The following is a 19,948-nucleotide window of genomic DNA, read 5'->3' as shown; positions in this document are numbered from 1 at the left end:
AGTTCACCTGACTCTACAATGTTTAGGGATATCACAAAAACTCAATTTAATTAATTTACATTTTACTCAGTTTACATAATGAACTACATGATCTTAGCTCAGAACTGAGCAACAACTACTGTACCACCTTCAGCCTTCACCAGCTCATCATCACTGCATGACTCAGGGCACCGTGGACAGTTGTGCAGGTGATCCATTATCTCCTCTCCATTCACATTGCGTTGCTCCTTTGAAAAGTCCCCATTTCACAAGGTTGCCCCTCGATTTACCAGCTCCTGATCTTAACCTGTTCAGTGATCTCTGCTTGGACCAATCTGAAGTACTTCCAGGCGGTAGACGCTCAGCAGGTTCCTAAAGTAGATCACATCAGCTGCCCATCGTTGTTGCCTGACAGAATGTGGAGACAGAGTTAGTGTTGACGCTGCATTAAGAAACTTCTTTAGGATTGCAGCCCCAATCTTAGTGATTGATGCCCATGGAGAGGGTATAAATGATTTAATTCTTTTGCGTTCAATGTCTGTTGCTACCTTATGACGTATAACAGGTGGTGTTTTGTCCAAGTCCTGAGGGATATGTGAAGCACAACTGTATATCTTTATCCTCGTGGATCCGCGTTTCCGACCCAACCACAAGGCAATAAAGTGTTCCCTTACAATTTAAATAATCACTTTGCGCAAGAAGTTACTCTGCAAGAAACAATAATCGTAAATAATACAGGATTATTACAAATGACTGAAGCGATTTCACAGCTCTACAATAACTTTATTATTTGAGATATTTTCACAATGCTTTGCACACACATACAAAAACTCAAAAAGTTTTTTGAGGCATTCACAAATGTTCGATATGTGTCCCTTCAGTGATTCGGCAGACATCAAGCCGATAATCAAGTTCCTCCCACACTCGGCGCAGCATGTCCCCATCAATGAGTTCGAAAGCATTGCTGATGCGAGCTCGCAGTTCTGGCACGTTTCTTGGTAGAGGAGGTTTAAACACTGAATCTTTCACATCACTATGCGTGAAACTTGCCCGCACGTGTTCAACCGTTTCTTCGCTCACTGCAGGCCGACCCGTTGATTTCCCCTTACAGAGGCATCCAGAAGCTTTAAACTGCGCATACCATCGCCGAATGGAGTTGGCAGTTGGTGGATCTTTGTTGAACTTCGTCCTGAAGTGTCGTTGCACTGTTATGACTGACTGATGTGAGTGCATTTCAAGCACGACATACGCTTTCTCGGCTCCTGTCGCCATTTTGTCTCACTGCGCTCTCGAGCGCTCTAGCGGCAGAAACGTGAAGTGCGGCTTCGGCCGAACAAAACTTTATGAGTTTTTCTACGTATCTGTAGTGTGTCGTGACCATATGTCAATGAATGGAGCTACAGTGAATTTATGAAATCGCTTCAATCATTTGTAATAGCCCTGTACACTGCAGAAGAAAAGTAAGTGATGCACACGTGGAAATCTCTTTAAACCAACAGTAATACACCAAGTGACAAGTCATGGGATAACGATATGCACATATACAGGTGGCCGTAATATCACGCACACAAGGTACAAAATGGCAGTACACTGACCGATCTGTCATTTGTGCTCAGGTGATTCCTGCGAAAGGCTTTGCGACGTGATAATGGCCGTACGGCAGGAATTAACAGTTTTTGAACCCGGGACGGTAACTGGAGCTAGACGCATGGGACATTCCATTTCGGAAATACTTAGGGAATCCAATATTCCGAGATCCACAGTGTGAAGAGTGTGCTGACAATACCAAATGTGAGATATCACCTCTTACCATGGACAACGCAGTGGCCTCCACTCAATAACACAGAGCAGCGGCGTTTGTGTTGAACTGTCGGTGCTAACAGATAAGCAACACCACGCGAAATAACCGCAGAAGGTAATGTAGGAAGTACGACGACCGTATCCATTAGAGTGTAAATGTGCTATGCCAGCAGAAGACAGACGCGAGTGCCTTTGCTAACAGTTGACATCGCCTGCGGCGCCTTTCCTGGTTGGGGTTGCTTTGGGGAAGGAGACTAGACAGCGAGGTCATCAGTCTCATCGGATTAGGGAAGGACGGGGAAGGAAGTCGGCCGTGCCCTTTGAAAGGAACCATCCCGGCATTTGCCTGGAGCGATTTAGGGAAATCATGGAAAACCTAAATCAGGATGGCCGGACGCGGGATTGAACCGTCGTCCTCCCGAGCCTTTCCTGGGCTCGTGACCATATCGGTTGGGCGTTAGACGACTGGAAAACCGTGGCCTGGTCAGATGAGTCCCGACTTCACTTAGCAATGGTCGGGTTCGAGTCTGGGACAGACCACACGACACTGTGGACCCAAGCTGCCAACAGGGCACTGTGCAAGCTGGTGGCGGTTGGGTTTACATGGAATGTATTGGTCCCTTGAGCCCAAATGGACCAATCATTGACTGGAAACGGTTGTGTTCTGCTACTTGGAGACCGTTTTCCGCCAATCATGGACTTCATGTTCTCAGACAACGATGGAACTTTGTAGATGGCAATTTCACTGGGCCACGATTGTTCGCCATTGCTTTCAACAACATTCTGGAAAATTCGAGCGGATGGTTTGGCCACCCAGATCGCCCGACATGAATCCCATTGAATACTTATGGGACATAATCGAGTGGTCAGTTCGTACACAAAATCCTGCACCGGCAACACTTCCGTAACTCCGGTCGGCTATAAAGCCAGCATGGCTCAGTACTTCTACAGGGTATTTCCAGCGAAATGTGGAGTCCATGCCACATGAGTTGCTGCTCTATGCCAGGCAGTAGGTCCGACACGTTGTTAGGAGGTACCCCATGTGTTTGGTCATCTCAGTGCATTGATCTCAGAGCTGCAGCATGATCATATGGGAGATCAACGTCCGTACGATTCCAAAACTTTCTGCCTCTTGTGGCAGATCCTGCATCTGGTTGGCTGCCATAGATCAAAGTCCTTGAGCTCATTGAGTCATGCCTCACGTGGCTACACACAGAATAAATGCAGCAGCGAGCTATGCCGTGTAGCCTGTTCGAAATGTTATACTTTGGAAGAAACAGAATACTGGCGAGCAGCGAGCTTGTGCGCTTATGAAACAATTTAGTGCGAATCCCTGACGTTTCAAGTTTCTATAGAGAGCTCTACCACTCTTTTATGTAGTGACAATACTTCAGCCTTCTTCAATTATTCTGGCATATTCTGTTGTTTGAAACATGTGTGTGTGTGTGTGTGTGTGTGTGTGTGTGTTTCAATTCATATGATAATTCTGTATTAATATCCTATAAGCTCGATACTGACCTTCGTTTTTTGTCAGCAGACTTCTGAAACCTTTGGATGCAGTTCTCTCTACTTCCTTCAAAATACTTTACAACGGTTCATTCAGTCCTGTTATGTACTCGTAATATTGCATAAACAGAAAGTGACTACCTGTCCTCCTCACAATTTTACGAGATTTATGCGCTATCATATGCTGCCCTTAAATGACCATTGTCTGTACTGCTAATTCTGCTTCTCAAACGTTATTGATCTGTCTATAAGCCCTCCTCCACATATTTCGCAGTTGTCTGGAGCAATACGCCGTACATTACGTCTGATTCTCTGTCAACATACATTAAATTTAGATTTCTCTTGGTTCCTATAAGTTATTTCATATGTGTACTTTAACGATGTCGTAGCTACTGAAAATAAAAAAGTGCGTATCTCAAAACGATTTTTCTGTCACTTAATTACTCAATCACAATGAAGAAGTGAATTTCGATTTAACATTCAACTAAACATGTATATTGTATTGTCTCATATTTCGTTCTCACTTGTTGGTCTCTGTAGCTTGGAATAGATTCATAAATAATTTGTTACAGCCTCCATTGGACTTCTCTTTTAGGTAAAGAACATTGCAGAGAGTCCCCTGTAATAAAGTTTGAATCGGTCAGTGATCATGATACCCCTCGCCATTGATAGTAAAGTAAGATGCCTTTGTTTGCGTTTTACGATTCGGATCGCTCCCTGGACTTTTTGTGCACTTTCAAGATAGGTTTTGTCACGCTCTGTACTTTGCTTCTGTCCAGCCGTTGACTGGGTGAACTCCGCCATTGTCGACCATAGGAACCACCTGTTGTTTGTTCCACCGGACTTTCAGTCATCCCCTGTGCGAGTGACTATAAACTGTGTTCTGCATACGTCGAATAGGATCCCTTAGCAGCACTGTTGATTATTACAGCAACGCACTTGTCAAGACCGTGCCTGTTCTCGCAACGTCGCATCTGACGTCATGCCAGACGTAAGCGGTTAATGTCTGGCTGTGTAATTAACGTGAGATCTGTGGCAGCACTGCGAGGCGCTCTGTTATGGAGATAGCGAAGCAGTCATGCAACAGATAAGCTTATTCGCCGAGGAAGGACGACATAACTTACAGCACAAGAGAAGTCGTGCCATTCTCACCAAATCACCTTATCTATTCCTCGAAAATATACTTGTCTTGCACCATACGCAGAAAGAGCAAAATTATGAGTCTCTGTTCTGACTTCAAGAGTTGTTGTTGTGGTCTTCAGTCCTGAGACTGGTTTGATGCAGCTCTCCATGCTACTCTATCCTGTGCTAGCTTATTCATCTCCCAGTACCTACTGCAAACTACATCCTTCTAAATCTGTTTAGTGTATTCATCTCTTGGTCTCCCTCTACGATTTTTACCCTCTGCGCTGCCCTCCAATACTAAACTAGTGATCCCTTGATGCCTCAGAATATGCCCTACCAACCGATCCCTTCTTCTAGTCAAGTTGTGCCACAAACGTCTCTTCTCCCCAATCCTATTCAATACCTCCTCATTAGTTATATGATCTACCCATCTAATATTAAGCATTCCTCTGTAGCACCACATTTCGAAAGCTCCTATTCTCTTCTTGTTTATACTATTTATCGTCCACGTTTCACTTCGATACAAGGCTACACTCCATACAAATACTTTCAGAAACGACTTCCTGACACTTAAATCTATACTCGATGTTAACAAATTTCTCTTCTTCAGAAACGCTTTCCTTGCCATTACCTGTCTACAGACCGCAGCTCGTGGTCTCGCGGTAGCGTTCTCGCTTCTCGAGCACGGGGTCCCGGGTTCGATTCCCGGCGGGGTCAGGGATTTTCTCTGCCTCGTGATGAGTGGGTGTTGATTGATGTCCTTAGGTTAGTTAGGTTTAAGTAGTTCTAAGTTCTAGGGGACTGATGACCATAGATGTTAAGTCCCATAGTGCTCAGACCATTTGAACCTATCTACATTTTATATCCTCTCTACTTCGACCATCATCAGTTATTTTGCTCCCCAAATAGCAAAAGTCCTTTACTACCTTAAGTGTATCATTTCCTAATCAAATTCCCTCAGCATCACCTTATTTAATTCGACTACATTCCATTATCCTCGTTTTGCTTTTGTTGATGTTCATCTTATATCCTCCTTTCAAGACACTGTCCATTCCGTTCAGCTACTCTTCCAGGTCTTTTGCTGTCTCTGACAGAATTACAGTGTCATCGGCGAACCTCAAAGTCTTTATTTCTTCTCCATGGATTTTAATTCCTACTCCGAATTTTTCTTTTGTTTCCTTTACTGCTTGCTCAATATACAGATTGAATAACATCGGGAATAGGCTACAACCCTGTCTCACTCCCATCACAACCACTGCTTCCCTTTCATGCCCCTCGACTCTTATAACTGCCATCTGGTTTCTGTACAAATTGTAAATAGCCTTTCGCTCCCTGTATTTTACCCCTGCCACCTTCAGAATTTGAAAGAGAGTAGTCCAATCAACGTTGTCAAAACCTTTCTCTAAGTCTACAAACGCAAGAAACGTAAGTTTGCCTTTCCTTAATCTATTTTCTAAGATAAGTCGTAGGGTCAGTATTGCCTCACGTGTTCCAACATTTCTACGGAGTCCAAACTGATCTTCCCCGAGGTCCGCTTCTACCAGTTTCTCCATTTGTCTGTAAAGAATTCGCGTTAGTATTATACAACCGTGGCTTATTAAACTGATAGTTCGGTAATTTTCACATCTGTCAACACCTGCTTTCTTTGGGATTGGAATTATTATATTCTTCTTGAAGTTTGAGGATATTTCGCCTGTTCATACAACTTGCTCACTAGATGGTAGAGTTTTGTCAGGCCTGGCTCTCCCAAGGCTGTCAGTAGTTCTAATGGAATGTTGTCTACTCCCGGGGCCTTGTTTCGACTTAGGTCTTTCAGTGCTCTGTCAAACTCTTCACGCAGTATCATATCACCTATTTCATCTTCATCTACATTCTCTTCCATTTCTATAATATTGTCCGATGTTCTTGAGGACATATGGCTCTGAGCCCTATGGGACTTAACATCTGAGGTCATCAGTCCCCTAGCACTTAGAACTACTTAAACCTAACTAACCCAAGGACATCACACACATCCATGCCCGAGGCAGGATTCGAATCTGCGACCGTAGCGGTCGCGCGGTTCCAGACTGAAGCGCCTAGAACCGCTCGGCCATACCGGCCGGCTCATCGCCCGTGTATAGACGCTCTAAATACTCCTTACACTTTTCTGCTTTCCCTTCTTTGCATAGAACTGGGTTTCCATCTGAGCTCTTGATATTCATACAAGTCGTTCTCCTTTCTCCAAAGGTCTCTTTAATTTTCCTGTAGGCAGTATCTATCTTACCCCTAGTGAGATAAGCCTCTACATCCTTACATTTGTCCTCTAGCCATCCCTGCTTAGCCATTTTGCACTTCCTGTCGATCTCATTTTTGAGACGTTTGTAATCCTTTTTGCCTGCTTCATTTACTGCATTTTTATATTTTCTCCTTTCATCAATTAAATTCAGTATTTCTTCTGTTACCCAAGGATTTCTACTAGCCCTCCTCTTTTTACCTACTTGATCCTCTGCTGCCTTCACTACTTCATCCCTCAAATCTACCCATTCTTCTTCTACTGTATTTATTTCCCTCATTCCTGTCAACTGTTCCCTTATTCTCTTTCTGGAACTCTGTACAACCTCTGCTTTAGTCAGATTATTTAAGTCCCATCTCCTTAAATTCCCCATCTTTTTGCAGTTTCTTCAGTTTTAATCTACAGTTCATAACCAATAGATTGTGGTCAGAGTCCATATCTGCCCCTGTTAATGTCTTACGATTTAAAACCCGGTTCCTGAATGTCTGTCTTACCACTATATAATCTATCAGAGACCTTCCTTCAAATATCTTATATAAACAATGATGAGCCAAAAATTATGACCATCTGCTTAATAAGTTGTTTGTCCGTCGTTGCTACGAAATATATCACTGATTCAGCGTATCTGGGATCCGATAATCTGTTGATAAGTTTGTGGAGGTATGTGGCATTAGATGTCTACGCACAGGTCGTGCAATTCCCGTAAATAACGGGCCGCTGATCTGCGTATGCTGTGATGGTCGATAGCGACGCATAAGGAAGGGTATCATAGAACTTACATGAGGCGAAACTAATCGCCGAGACATCAAAGCGAGTTCACTATAATTCTCCTCAAACCACTGTAGCACGGTCCGGCTGAGAGACGCGGACAATTGAAGACATGCGAGGAAAAACGGGCTAACCCTCAAACGCAAGGCCTTAGAGATACGTGTTGCCATCTATTGCTGGGTACGGGAGCTATCAAAATTGGCATTGGTCTCACCCCTAATTGATATTTAGGGGTGAGACTAATGTCAGTTTCGATAGTTTCCGTCTCCAGCAACAGATGGCAACACTTATCTCTAAGTTTTTACATTTGAGGGTCATCATGTTGTTCCGCGCACATCTTCAATTATACTGCTGAAAGACTACATCGCCGTCAGGGAACACATCAAGCAAGAACGTATGAAGGCGATTCGCAGCTGTCAGCGTCTCTTCAATTACTGCCGGAACCCAAACTGATATTCCCTGAGGTGAGTCGTCTCAATTTTGCACCATTCTTCGGATAATTCGTGTCAGTATAAAACCGATTTTTTCAAAGATTTTGATGTGTATCCGGGGTGACCCAGAGGAAAGGTCAATATTCAGGAATATGACAGAAACGATCAATCGAAGCAATAAAGTTCAGTAAATATGCATGCCTTGAGAGCATGCATGCCTTGCGAGCTATAAGCAGTTCTTCGTCTTCTATAGTACGAAACAAATTTCTCCTACTGCAAGCTCTTTGCTTTCCATATTCGGAGAATATGGTAGTATGGACCATACCAAGAAAAAAGTTCAGTTAACATGAACTCTAAAGTGCATACCTTAAAAGCTTTTAGCTCTTGTTCATCTTCGCTGCCGTGAAACACGTTTCTTCTATTCAAAAAAGTGCTCACAGCTCATGAGGCATGCATATCAGAGTCCGTGTTTACTGCACATTTTTTCTTGCTTTGCTCACCTCTACCTTCTCCAAAAATAAGGAAAGCGAAGAGCTTGCAGCAGTAGAGTTTTGTTTCACGGTATCGAAGATCAAGAAGTGCTCATAGCTCTTAAGATGTTCTAAAGTACATGTTTATTAGACTCTTTTGCTCCGAATGATCGTTCCTGTCACATACCTCAACTGAAGGCAAGGTAAAGTTTCACATGCATAGAAAAGAGGCTACGGATTATTTAGTTCTGAATGTAACATCGAAACACCGTTTTAAATGTGAAACTAGAGCTTTCCGGGCCCTCCTACACAGGTTAAATAATGTTCACCGGACATCAAAGGCATATGAAAGCGAGTTCGGTCTAATCAAGTATATTGCTGCGCCTAGCGGATATCGGGGCTCTATGATTGAGATACAGGATTAAAAAGACCGAGTGAAGCGCGAGGGAGCATGGAAGAGAATCACTCTGTACCCAGTAGAGAAAAAGAAAAGGTTTTGTAAGTTTCCATATCATGGATACGTATCACACAGGACTGGACAGAAACCGATGTCAGCCAACACAGCTCCGACATTTTTCATACCAAAAAAATTGAGCACTGCGTTAAGGGACCGTTACGTTTTCAAAGAGGATCCTTACGTTTATCCTGGCGTGTATCGCACTCATTGTGACAGAAGCCAATTGTGTAAGAGCAGATACACTGACAAAACAGGCGGCATTTTCATATGAGATTTAAATAACACGAAGTCTTGGCCAATTTTAGATCAGCTTTGACAATGCGATTTATTGATATCCAGCATCAGCTGCGGCAGGTTAGCGATAACTTAACTATTCTACACAGTGCAGAGAAAGGTCGGATACTCAGTTTCCTGGAAGAAGTTGAAATCTTAAGAAGTCTTCATTTTCATCCTCTAGATGCAATTAATGGATGCACTGACATTATTCTGGAAACTTAAGGTGTGCGTGAAAGGTAATATTTCTAATGTTGTGATGGTTCCGTCTCCTTTCTGCTGTTACTTCCCGATTTTCAAGTTTAAACAGTTCACTAATCACTTATCTGTAGTGCGGCTGGTCCCGGCGGAGGTTCGAGTCCTCCCTCGGGCATGGGTGTGTGTGTTTGTCCTTAGGATAATTTAGGTTAAGTAGTGTGTAAGCTTCGGGACTGATGACCTTAGCAGTTAAGTCCCATAAGATTTCACACACATTTGAACATTTGAAGTTATCTGTATCATAACGCGCCTGCGCTATGGGTCGTGTGCGGCCTCAGTACTGAAGGCTAGCATTTACTATTACAGTACATGGTTTTGCTGTTAGTGTTCCCGGTCGGACAGCACTGAGGAAACGGTTTTTATGGAATTTATGTAAGTAATTCCACGCAATATGAGATTTCTCTTCGCCTCTTTATTGCAGTTTACGTATTTCAAGATTCTGATGGCTTTTGGTGTCCGGTCATGATGTCCTTTTTTTCGGGTTTGTCTAGGTCCCCCTTTTGTTCCATGACAACATTGGGATGAGGATGACCGCAGATGGTTAAGTGATTTTATTTGTATCTAACGCTATGGCTTGCCAATCAAAAGACCTTGGTCAGTCAAAGGGAACATTAACACAGGACTTAGCGGCCCTTAACTCATACTTCAAAAAATGGATGCCTAAGCCTAGTACCAGTAGGAGCGAGGTGTGTACTTTTCACCTTAACAACAACATGAGCTCAAGGTACAATCTCATGGCAATATTCTCCGTCACAATAAGTACCCCAAGTACACTCCTGGAAATGGAAAAAAGAACACATTGACACCGGTGTGTCAGACCCACCATACTTGCTCCCGACACTGCGAGAGGGCTGTACAAGCAATGATCACACGCACGGCACAGCGGACACACCAGGAACCGCGGTGTTGGCCGTCGAATGGCGCTAGCTGCGCAGCATTTGTGCACCGCCGCCGTCAGTGTCAGCCCGTTTGCCGTGGCATACGGAGCTCCATCGCAGTCTTTAACACTGGTAGCATGCCGCGACAGCGTGGACGTGAACCGTATGTGCAGTTGACGGACTTTGAGCGAGGGCGTATAGTGGGCATGCGGGAGGCCGGGTGGACGTACCGCCGAATTGCTCAACACGTGGGGCGTGAGGTCTCCACAGTACATCGATGTTGTCGCCAGTGGTCGGCGGAAGGTGCACGTGCCCGTCGACCTGGGACCGGACCGCAGCGACGCACGGATGCACGCCAAGACCATAGGATCCTACGCAGTGCCGTAGGGGACCGCACCGCCACTTCCCAGCAAATTAGGGACACTGTTGCTCCTGGGGTATCGGCGAGGACCATTCGCAACCGTCTCCATGAAGCTGGGCTACGGTCCCGCACACCGTTAGGCCGTCTTCCGCTCACGCCCCAACATCGTGCAGCCCGCCTCCAGTGGTGTCGCGACAGGCGTGATTGGAGGGACGAATGGAGACGTGTAGTCTTCAGCGATGAGAGTCGCTTCTGCCGTGGTGCCAATGATGGTCGTATGCGTGTTTGGCGTCGTGCAGGTGAGCGCCACAATCAGGACTGCATACGACCGAGGCACACAGGGCCAACACCCGGCATCATGGTGTGGGGAGCGATCTCCTACACTGGCCGTACACCACTGGTGATCGTCGAGGGGACACTGAATAGTGCACGGTACATCCAAACCGTCATCGAACCCATCGTTCTACCATTCCTAGACCGGCAAGGGAACTTGCTGTTCCAACAGGACAATGCACGTCCGCATGTATCCCGTGCCACCCAACGTGCTCTAGAAGGTGTAAGTCAACTACCCTGGCCAGCAAGATCTCCGGATCTGTCCCCCATTGAGCATGTTTGGGACTGGATGAAACGTCGTCTCACGCGGTCTGCACGTCCAGCACGAACGCTGGTCCAACTGAGGCGCCAGGTGGAAATGGCATGGCAAGCCGTTCCACAGGACTACATCCAGCATCTCTACGATCGTCTCCATGGGAGAATAGCGGCCTGCATTGCTGCGAAAGGTGGATATACACTGTACTAGTGCCGACATTGTGCATGCTCTGTTGCCTGTGTCTACGTGCCTGTGGTTCTGTCAGTGTGATCATGTGATGTATCTGACCCCAGGAATGTGTCAATAAAGTTTCCCCTTCCTGGGACAATGAATTCACGGTGTTCTTATTTCAATTTCCAGGAGTGTATTTTGGTATCACATTCGACCGCACTGTATCTTACTAAAAACTTCTGGAAAACTCATCAGCCAAGACAAACAATCGCGACATCATTCACAGACTGTGTGACACAACCTGGAGACTTTGCGTACGCTGGCTCTGGCACTGGTTTTTTCGAGAGCCAGGGTAATGTGCTTCTGACAATAGCTGTCATATCAGCCACATCGATGTGCAGTTCAACAACACAATGCACATGATAACTGGTACATGATTGGATTGGATTGTTTGAGGGAAGAGACCAAACAGCAAGGTCATCGGTCTCACCGGATTAGGGAAGGATGGGGAAGGAAGTCGGCCGTGTCCTTTCAAAGGAACCATCCCGGCATTTGCCTGGAGCGATTTAGGGAAATCACGGAAAACCTAAATCAGGATGGCCGGTCGCGGGATTGAATCGTCGTCCTCCCGAATGTAACTGGTACAATCAGATCACTCCTTTATACTGGCTTCCGCTGCTAAGCAATATCTATCCACCACAGATTCTCAGAATTGAAACCTTGCTTTGAGATTACCACATAATATACCAGAGAATAAGGAATTACCCATTTATCACGACGTCCCTGTCGTACGAAGAAATAGGCTGCGTTCGAGACACCCGCCACTACTGTAAGCTGAACAGCTGGTTACAAGTAACAGCAAAGTAAGAGATCTCTGAAACAACAACTGTCAAATTACCAAGAGCGGGAATGGTTCGAGAAATATAACAGTGATACTGCTGGCGACGAACATGAAAGGAAACTTTGGTTGGAGTTAAATAGCACCCGCCTTGGATGTGGAAGGTACTATGACTTGCTCTATAAATGGGGTATACGGATTCTCCGAGTTGTGACCGTGATGCACTGAAACAATTTATCGGACGTGTAACAGAGGAGTGTGTCCTTCGATGCTATTAGGGCACGTGGAATGATTTTGGAGTGGATTAGAAAGCTAGATATTGATATTTAGCTGTTTTATTTTTGTTTCAGGCAATGATATTCGTTACATACTATAAATGTAGCATGCATGTGCCATACGAATGATGTAAGTAACGTCCTGTTCTATCTTTTAATTTATGTTAATTCATTTTAGGAATTTTAGCTGCGTAGTCCTTACCTGACATTTTATATTTGAGGGTCCATTTCCACTGTCTTCTAAGGCAATATCTTCATTATTACAGTTCACACAAGATGACGTAAATTTAAATGTATCGAAAGCGGTAGTGTATATAATAAAGAATTGTCGATCGATTAACTGTTGCACTATTTCGTCATTTTACAAAATCTCCCAGTATAATGAACATTCCTCCGGGGGACATCCTGCATGTGTGATGACACTGCAAATCTTTGAGAGAAACAAATCAGTAAGTTGTATTTTGCCTGCTTTCATCCAATAATGTCTTATGGGATAACTTTCTGGGATAACTCATTTTAAAGAAAGAAAGCCTTTGCTTCGCAAACACGCGTTGTAAGAAGAATATGTGGCACTCACTCACGATCATTTGATAGACATCTGTTTACGGAGTTGGGCATTCTGACTTCTGCCTCAAAGTACATATACTCCGATATGGAATTTGTTGTAAATAATCCACTACAGTTCAAAAGGAACAATTATGTACATAATTACAATACCAGAAGGAAAACTGACTTTCGTCATTCTACATTAAAGCTGTCTTTATAACAAAAAGGATCGCACAATGCTGCCACAAATATTTCTGATCACTTACCCAGTGATATAAAATTCTGACAGACAGAGAAGTAAAATTTGAAAAAAAAAACTAATAAATTTTCTCCTTGGCAGTGACAAGCGGGTTGGTTGGTTGATTTGGGGGAGGAGACAAAACAGCGAGTTGGTCGGTCACATCGGATGGGGAAGGAAGTGGACCGCGACCTTTCAAAAGGAACCATCCCGGCATTTGCCTGAGGCGATTTAGGGAAATCACGGAAAACCTAAATCAGGATGGCCGGACGCTGGCTTGAACCATCGTCCTCCCGAATGCGAGTCCAGTGTGCCAAACACCGCGCCACCTCGCTCGGTCGTCTTGCAACTCCTCCTATTCCGCAGAAGAATTTCTGTTACTGTAATGTGTGAAAGGTGGTGGGTAGGACTTACTAACTCTTCATTTGTACATCTTCTTTCTTTTCGAAAAAAAAAATTAAGTTCAGTTTGCAATGTGAATGTAAATGACTTGTTACACATCATTACGATCTGTGGTGCAATATGATCCTTGGAACATAACACAAACCAACTAAGTAACTAAGTGATATTTTTGCTATTCGCCACCTACTTTATATAACACCATTATTTTTTAAAGATAATGAACATTTTCTTTTCGAATCATCAGTCTTCTGTCTGGTTTGACGTGGCCCACAACGAGTTCATATCAAGTGCCAACCTCTTTATCTCAGAGTAGCACTTGCAACCGAAGTCCTCAATTATGTGCTGGATGTACTCCAGCCTCTGTATCCTCTATAGTTTTTACCCCGTACAGCTCCATTTTGTATAGTGGAAGTTATTCCACTTAACGGATGTCTGACCATTCTGTCCCTTCTTCTTGTCAGTGATTTCCATATGTTCCTTTGCGCAGAGCCTCCTCATTCCTTACCTTATCAGTCCATCTAATTTTCAACATTCATCTGTAGTACCAAATCTCAAACGCTTCGAATCTATTCTGTTCCGGTTTTACCGTAGTGCATGTTTCACTACCATACAAAGCTGTCCTCCAAACGTACTATCTCAGAAATTCCTTCCTCAAATAAAGTTCTGTGTTTGATACTAACACAGTTCTCTTGTCTAGGAGTGGTGACGTGGACCAGGAAAATTCCCCATGGGCTGGACATTTGTAAAAGGGCATTTCCCAGGAATTTGCGCAAAGCAGTTTTAAATGCCCAAAATCTGGGCAATTATAAAAAAAAGCATTTTTTAAAGTTTTCGTGCTAGAATGTATAATTATCAACTAAAGTAGGTAAATGGGATAATACTCCCAATATTAAAGGTTAGTAAATGTTTACACTCGCCTTTATTACTAAGAACGCAAGGAAAGAAGAGAGAAGCATTTCTTTTTTTTTTTGCGCGGTGTGCTGAGAGCTACTTATCATTTACAACGTCCTTTTTTACCAGTTCCACTCCTCATTTTTGATCTCTCTCTCTCTCTCTCTCTCTCTCTCTCACACACACACACACACACACACACACACACACACAAAACATACATACAAACACACCGCGTTGAACGGCTATGTAGAGATAATCCGGTGTAAAAAAACATTGTCCTTAGGTCATCTTTCCTAATGTAATCACTGTCAAATATCTGTACATTATTGAAGAATGATTATTGATAAAAGAATATTACCGCATGTATTAAACTGCTGACATGTGTTTCTTGATAAAAAAAAAATGTACCCTTAAACGTTAAACTGTTTTCAGTAAAAAAAAAAAATATTGTCAGATGTAGTGACATTTGAGACAAACTATAGTTCTCTGTTCTGCTCCTTTCTTTATCCACTTTCGTATGGCTGTACTGTTGCGAAGATAAGACGAGGAAACTAACATAAAGAAGATTTAATAACAAAGAATCGATGTGCAAGATGCTGGAATCGTTCCATTCCGATACTAGTCGATTCCTAGAGAATTCACGATTCTTGGAATTGTCGAATTGGAACCGCTACGTAACACATTCCCAACTAAAATCATTAGGGATAACCTTTTTTTTTACTCTAATTCCAGCTATTCTAAGTAAATATTTGTGTTATTGCTATTATTGGAAATAGGTATTAGATGAAAATTGAGTGAGGGGCTGGTAATTTCAAGTATTTCATGAAATTCTGTGGGTTATTTAGTTAACTGGAACTGGCAGCACTGGTCTGTCCGCCTGAGAGTCATTCATCTCTATGTGGCTGAGTGAGCTGCAACACAACCTTGTCTTTGTGTTATTTACAGTTTAGTAGACAGTAGGCTATTGAACAGTTGGAAGAAGGTTAAGGAAAAATGACCTGCTTGGAACGTTTTCAGTTTAAACTGGAAATGAGTATCTTGTAAATATTGATTTACGGAAGACGAACAGTCACATTTCGACAAAACGGGGAAGAATACCAACAAGTGATTCAAGTGCCCTCAGAATTTGAAAAAAAAGTGCTTGCGTTAGGTACAGCGGTTGAGAACAACTTTTTAATTTTTTGCTGTAGCTTAGTATAAGTAAAAATAGTACCTAAAGGCTAGCTACTTAACATAAATAATGCTTTATTTTAAAGATTACTTTTGTACTTGAGTGCCGTTTTCTTTTTTTATTACGTACTAACCCAGTGAGTGACCTCATTAGCGATGTAAAAAGTTATGTTTACAATCCAATTTATTTCCCTAATAACTCTCCCCGAAATCTCAAACAGCTGTTTCAACTTGGTTACCAACCACTGAAGTAGCAGTGTTGCAAAACAACTTTTCCACCACAAAATATCAGCTTAATTTATTTTATAAGCGCCGCTTATCAATTAATCTGTAAAATGCATCAATGCCTGGTCATTTATGAATTTTGGTCATTTGTCCAGGCATTTATCTTGATAATTTGCCGCGACTTATAAGTGGCCAGGCATTTTACAACACTACAAAGAAGTGCCCTTTTTGCCAGTGCTAATCTGCTTTTATGTCCCCCTTTCTCCGTCAGTCGAGGGCTATTTTGCTGAACACGGATGATATGAAAGACAACGTATTCGACTGTGCAGTCCCTCCGCTGGCTGCGCCGCGGGATAACGGAGGACCAGCTGGAGCTCGAGATGGCCCGGCTGGAGGCGTCGCTGGGCAGGGATAGCAGCAGCGGCGGCGGCGGGGGCGGCGCAGCCCATGGGGCGGCGGTGGGCGGCCGACTGTGCTCCGCCGTCAGCCTGATCGGCATCTCGCTCGTCATCGTGGTCGCCATCAACCAGCAGATGGGCGGCCTCTTCGCCGTTGTCAACTACGCCGTCTTCATCTTCCAGGCGTCCGGCAGCTCTCTATCGCCAGAGCTCGCGGCCATCGTCATAGGTCTGCTACAGGTACGTGTTCCACCCTGCTGCGGTCGATGCCGGCGTGTACACGAGTTAGATATATGAGACAGGCGAAATATCCTCAGACTTCGAGAAGAATGTAATAATCCCAATTCCGAAGGACGCAGGTGCTGCTGACAGGTGCGAATATTACCGAACCATGTTTAACGTCAAGCTTGCCAAACGCCGAGACGAATCGTTTACAAAAGAACGGAAAAACTGTTAGATGTCGACCTCGGGGAAGATTAGTCTTGTTGCGGGATAAATCCTGAAACACAAGGGGCAAAACTGATACTACTTATCTACGTTTGTAGCATTTATATATTTAGGGAAACCTTTTGACTATGTACTGTGGAATACACCCTTTCAAATTCTGAAGGTACCAAGGACAAAATACAGGGAGCGAAAGGTTATCCGCAGCTTGTAGGGGAGACCGAGCGGAACATTCCGCCTAACGCTTGGATCAAAAGGGCTCAATAATGAATTTTTTTTTAGAAAAATTAGGAACCTTTTATCTAAAAGTTAATAACATAAACATACTTGGTTTGTTACAGCAATGAACTGAGAAAGTATTTTTAAGTCCATTCCCCCCAGTAGACAAGGTGCAACGAACCTCGTTTCTTTTCTTTTCTTTTCTTTTTTTTTTTTTTTTTAATTTCTTGGATGCTACATCTTAAATGTAAGCTGGGCTTCGACGTCCTCACCATCTACACCAGTGTATGAGTTATGAGCAGACTGCCTGCGCTTCTGACATGCAATCCATCCGTCAGCTGCCGGCCACGGTGACCGAGCGGTTCTAGGCGCTTGAGTCTGGAACCACGCGACTACTACGGTCGCAGGTTCGAATCCTGCCTCGGGCTTGGATGTCTGTGATGTCCTCAGGTTAGTTAGATTTAAGGAGTTCTAAGTTCTAGGGGACTCACGACCTCCGATGTTAAGTCTCATAGTGCTTAGAGCCATTTGAACCATTTGAACCATCCGTCAACTGAAGTGGAATATAATTTCCTGCAATATGAACGTGCCGCATCTTCGTCGTCTTCGGATGTTTCATTTTGTATGGGGTCAATTTCTTTTTCTTACGTCTTCCTCTTCTTTGGCTGAAGAGCCTTTCCTTTTCCTTTTCCTTTCCCTTTCTTCTTCTCGAGCTAGCAGCCTAATCTTTCTCTACTCTAGCTTCTTTAGCTCCCAGGACTTTTTTACCGCTTCTTGTAGCGCAATGATGTAGAGAGATGATGTAAGGGTACAGTTTTACTTCTCTTTCTTGTCACTCGTTTCTTTCCTGGTGTAGCTCTGGATATTGGAGTAACATTCCCCAGGCCAAAATTAGGGAAGCTTGACCCAGTGGAGTTACTGATGCACGCATATTTCTCGTGGGCCAATTTTATCTCTCCGATTTCCGTAAATAAAGACGTACCATCTACAGACGAGAAAGGCACAACATGCAATAGAATTCATCAAATGTAGAATAAAAGGCGACCAGGGCACAACAGACTATACCAGTACACCACACTGTCCCCAAACGCAAATCTGTTGAGACAATATACGGTAACAAATGTTAACACTTCTTTTACAACAGCATTGTACACAAAGATAGATAAGAACATGCTGATGTAGGAGGACTAAACGTTGATTGTGAAGAAAAAACTATGACCGATTTACCTTGAATGGAAATGGTCTTTTAAGTTACAACAAGACAGCGAGGTCGCTCATTTTTTGTATGCAGACTAAGTGACTGGCGCGTTACAACAGCTCCAACCTTACTAAACGGTAACAGACATTGGTTTGATAAACACTTGTCACTCTGAGAGCACTGTAGCGGCTCTAGACGAAATTAGACCTCAGAGACCGTTCTCCCCCGGTAGTTCATTCCGACCCGGTCTCCTCTATAGAATCCAGACTATAATTATAAGGGTTGAAGGACATGAGACGAAAGCAGTGGTTGAGAAACGGGGAGACGAGATTGTAGTCTAGCCTCAATGTAATTCAATCTCTACAATGAACAAACCGTAAAGCAAAACAGCAGGAAATATAGAGGGACAATTAAGGTTCAGGGAGAATAAATGAGACATTGGCGGTTTGCGATGACATTCCAATTCCCTCATGACACGCCAAAGGACTTGGAAGGGCATTTTAAGGAATAAATAGTGTCTTGAAATGAGATTATAACTGACCAAAAGTAAAACTAGAGTAATCAAAAGTAATCGAATTAAATCTGGTGATGCTGGAGGGACTAGATTAAGAAATGAGACACTGAAAATAGTAGATGAGTTTTGTTATTCGTGTAGCAAACTGATGATGGCAGAAGTGGGGAGGATGTCAAATGTAGACTGGCAACAGCAAGAAAAGCTTATTTTAATTAAATTTTCGCCATTTGAGTATACAACTTCCTTATTTCATATTACTATCAAGATTTAGGCTTAACCCATTCTTAAGTACAACGCTGAATAAGTTTGTACAAATGCACAGAATGTGGGAAGGGCCAAAATTTAGCATCAGTACGCCCTCTCAACATCAGAATAAAAATTATCGAAATAATACTACTTACATATTGGCTATAATTAGACTTTGTTAAGCGAAGTCATTGTCAAGATCCTATTGAACTTGATATTCTAGTTCAAAACCACAGAAATGTATGTTTCCAGACATAAAACAATCGAGCCACAGAATGAACATCAGTACATTAGTTACATGTGAGGTGAACATAATTTGAAACACGAACATTGTAGGTTGTAAATCTATGTTCTATAATCCATACATCTTCGGAAGAACTGTGTTATCTGTGAGTACATCTGTAAGAACATGTTTGGAAGAATGTGTTATCTGTGAATACAAGGTGTAAACAATATGCTTACAGCACGAAAGTATGACATCGTGCCGAAATGACTACCCTACATCATATACTGGTTTAAATGAGAAACATCCATACACCAGTGCAATGCAGAACAATTATAACGGTGACAGAGAACAACCATCTGTCGAATCTTAATATAAACTGCGTCTGTGTGTTATACATAAATATGGTACAGAAAATTACTAAAGTCTGTCATTAAAATACCATGTGTTGTAACCAATATGTTATGGAAGAGATATAATGCATGAAATATGAAGTACGAAATGCACAATTAATATAATGATTGGATATTTATAAAAATAGAGTCCTTCTCATTTTATATGCACTTGCACAAAACCTTTATCAGTGTTGTACTTGACAATGGCTTAAGGTTGAAATCATGATCGTAATATAACACAAAGAAGTTGTACATTCAAACTGCGGAAATTTCATTCAAACATTATTACATGATTGTGGCCCAAAATCAAAAAAGGTAATAAGCAAGCAAAGCGTTTTTGAAAGAGAGGAGTTTGTTTTCTCAACGTGTAACATAAATATAAGTG

The 19,948-nt window shown here is 43.0% G+C and overlaps 1 protein-coding gene across 1 annotated transcript in view; it reads left to right on the top strand.

The window, feature by feature from the left end:
• The window catches only part of LOC126416879 (facilitated trehalose transporter Tret1-like), a 54,796-nt gene that overhangs the window by 30,508 nt on the left and 4,340 nt on the right, over positions 1-19,948 (top strand). Inside the window, exons 4-5 of the mRNA XM_050084763.1 lie at positions 11,528-11,690; positions 16,371-16,564. Coding sequence (XP_049940720.1) covers positions 11,528-11,690; positions 16,371-16,564 — 357 coding nt within the window. The remainder of the gene's footprint in view (positions 1-11,527; positions 11,691-16,370; positions 16,565-19,948) is intronic.

The sequence above is a fragment of the Schistocerca serialis genome, chromosome 8, assembly GCF_023864345.2.
Source record: "Schistocerca serialis cubense isolate TAMUIC-IGC-003099 chromosome 8, iqSchSeri2.2, whole genome shotgun sequence".
NCBI classification, from domain to species: domain Eukaryota; kingdom Metazoa; phylum Arthropoda; class Insecta; order Orthoptera; family Acrididae; genus Schistocerca; species Schistocerca serialis.
This window is presented reverse-complemented; position numbering and strand designations above follow the sequence as displayed.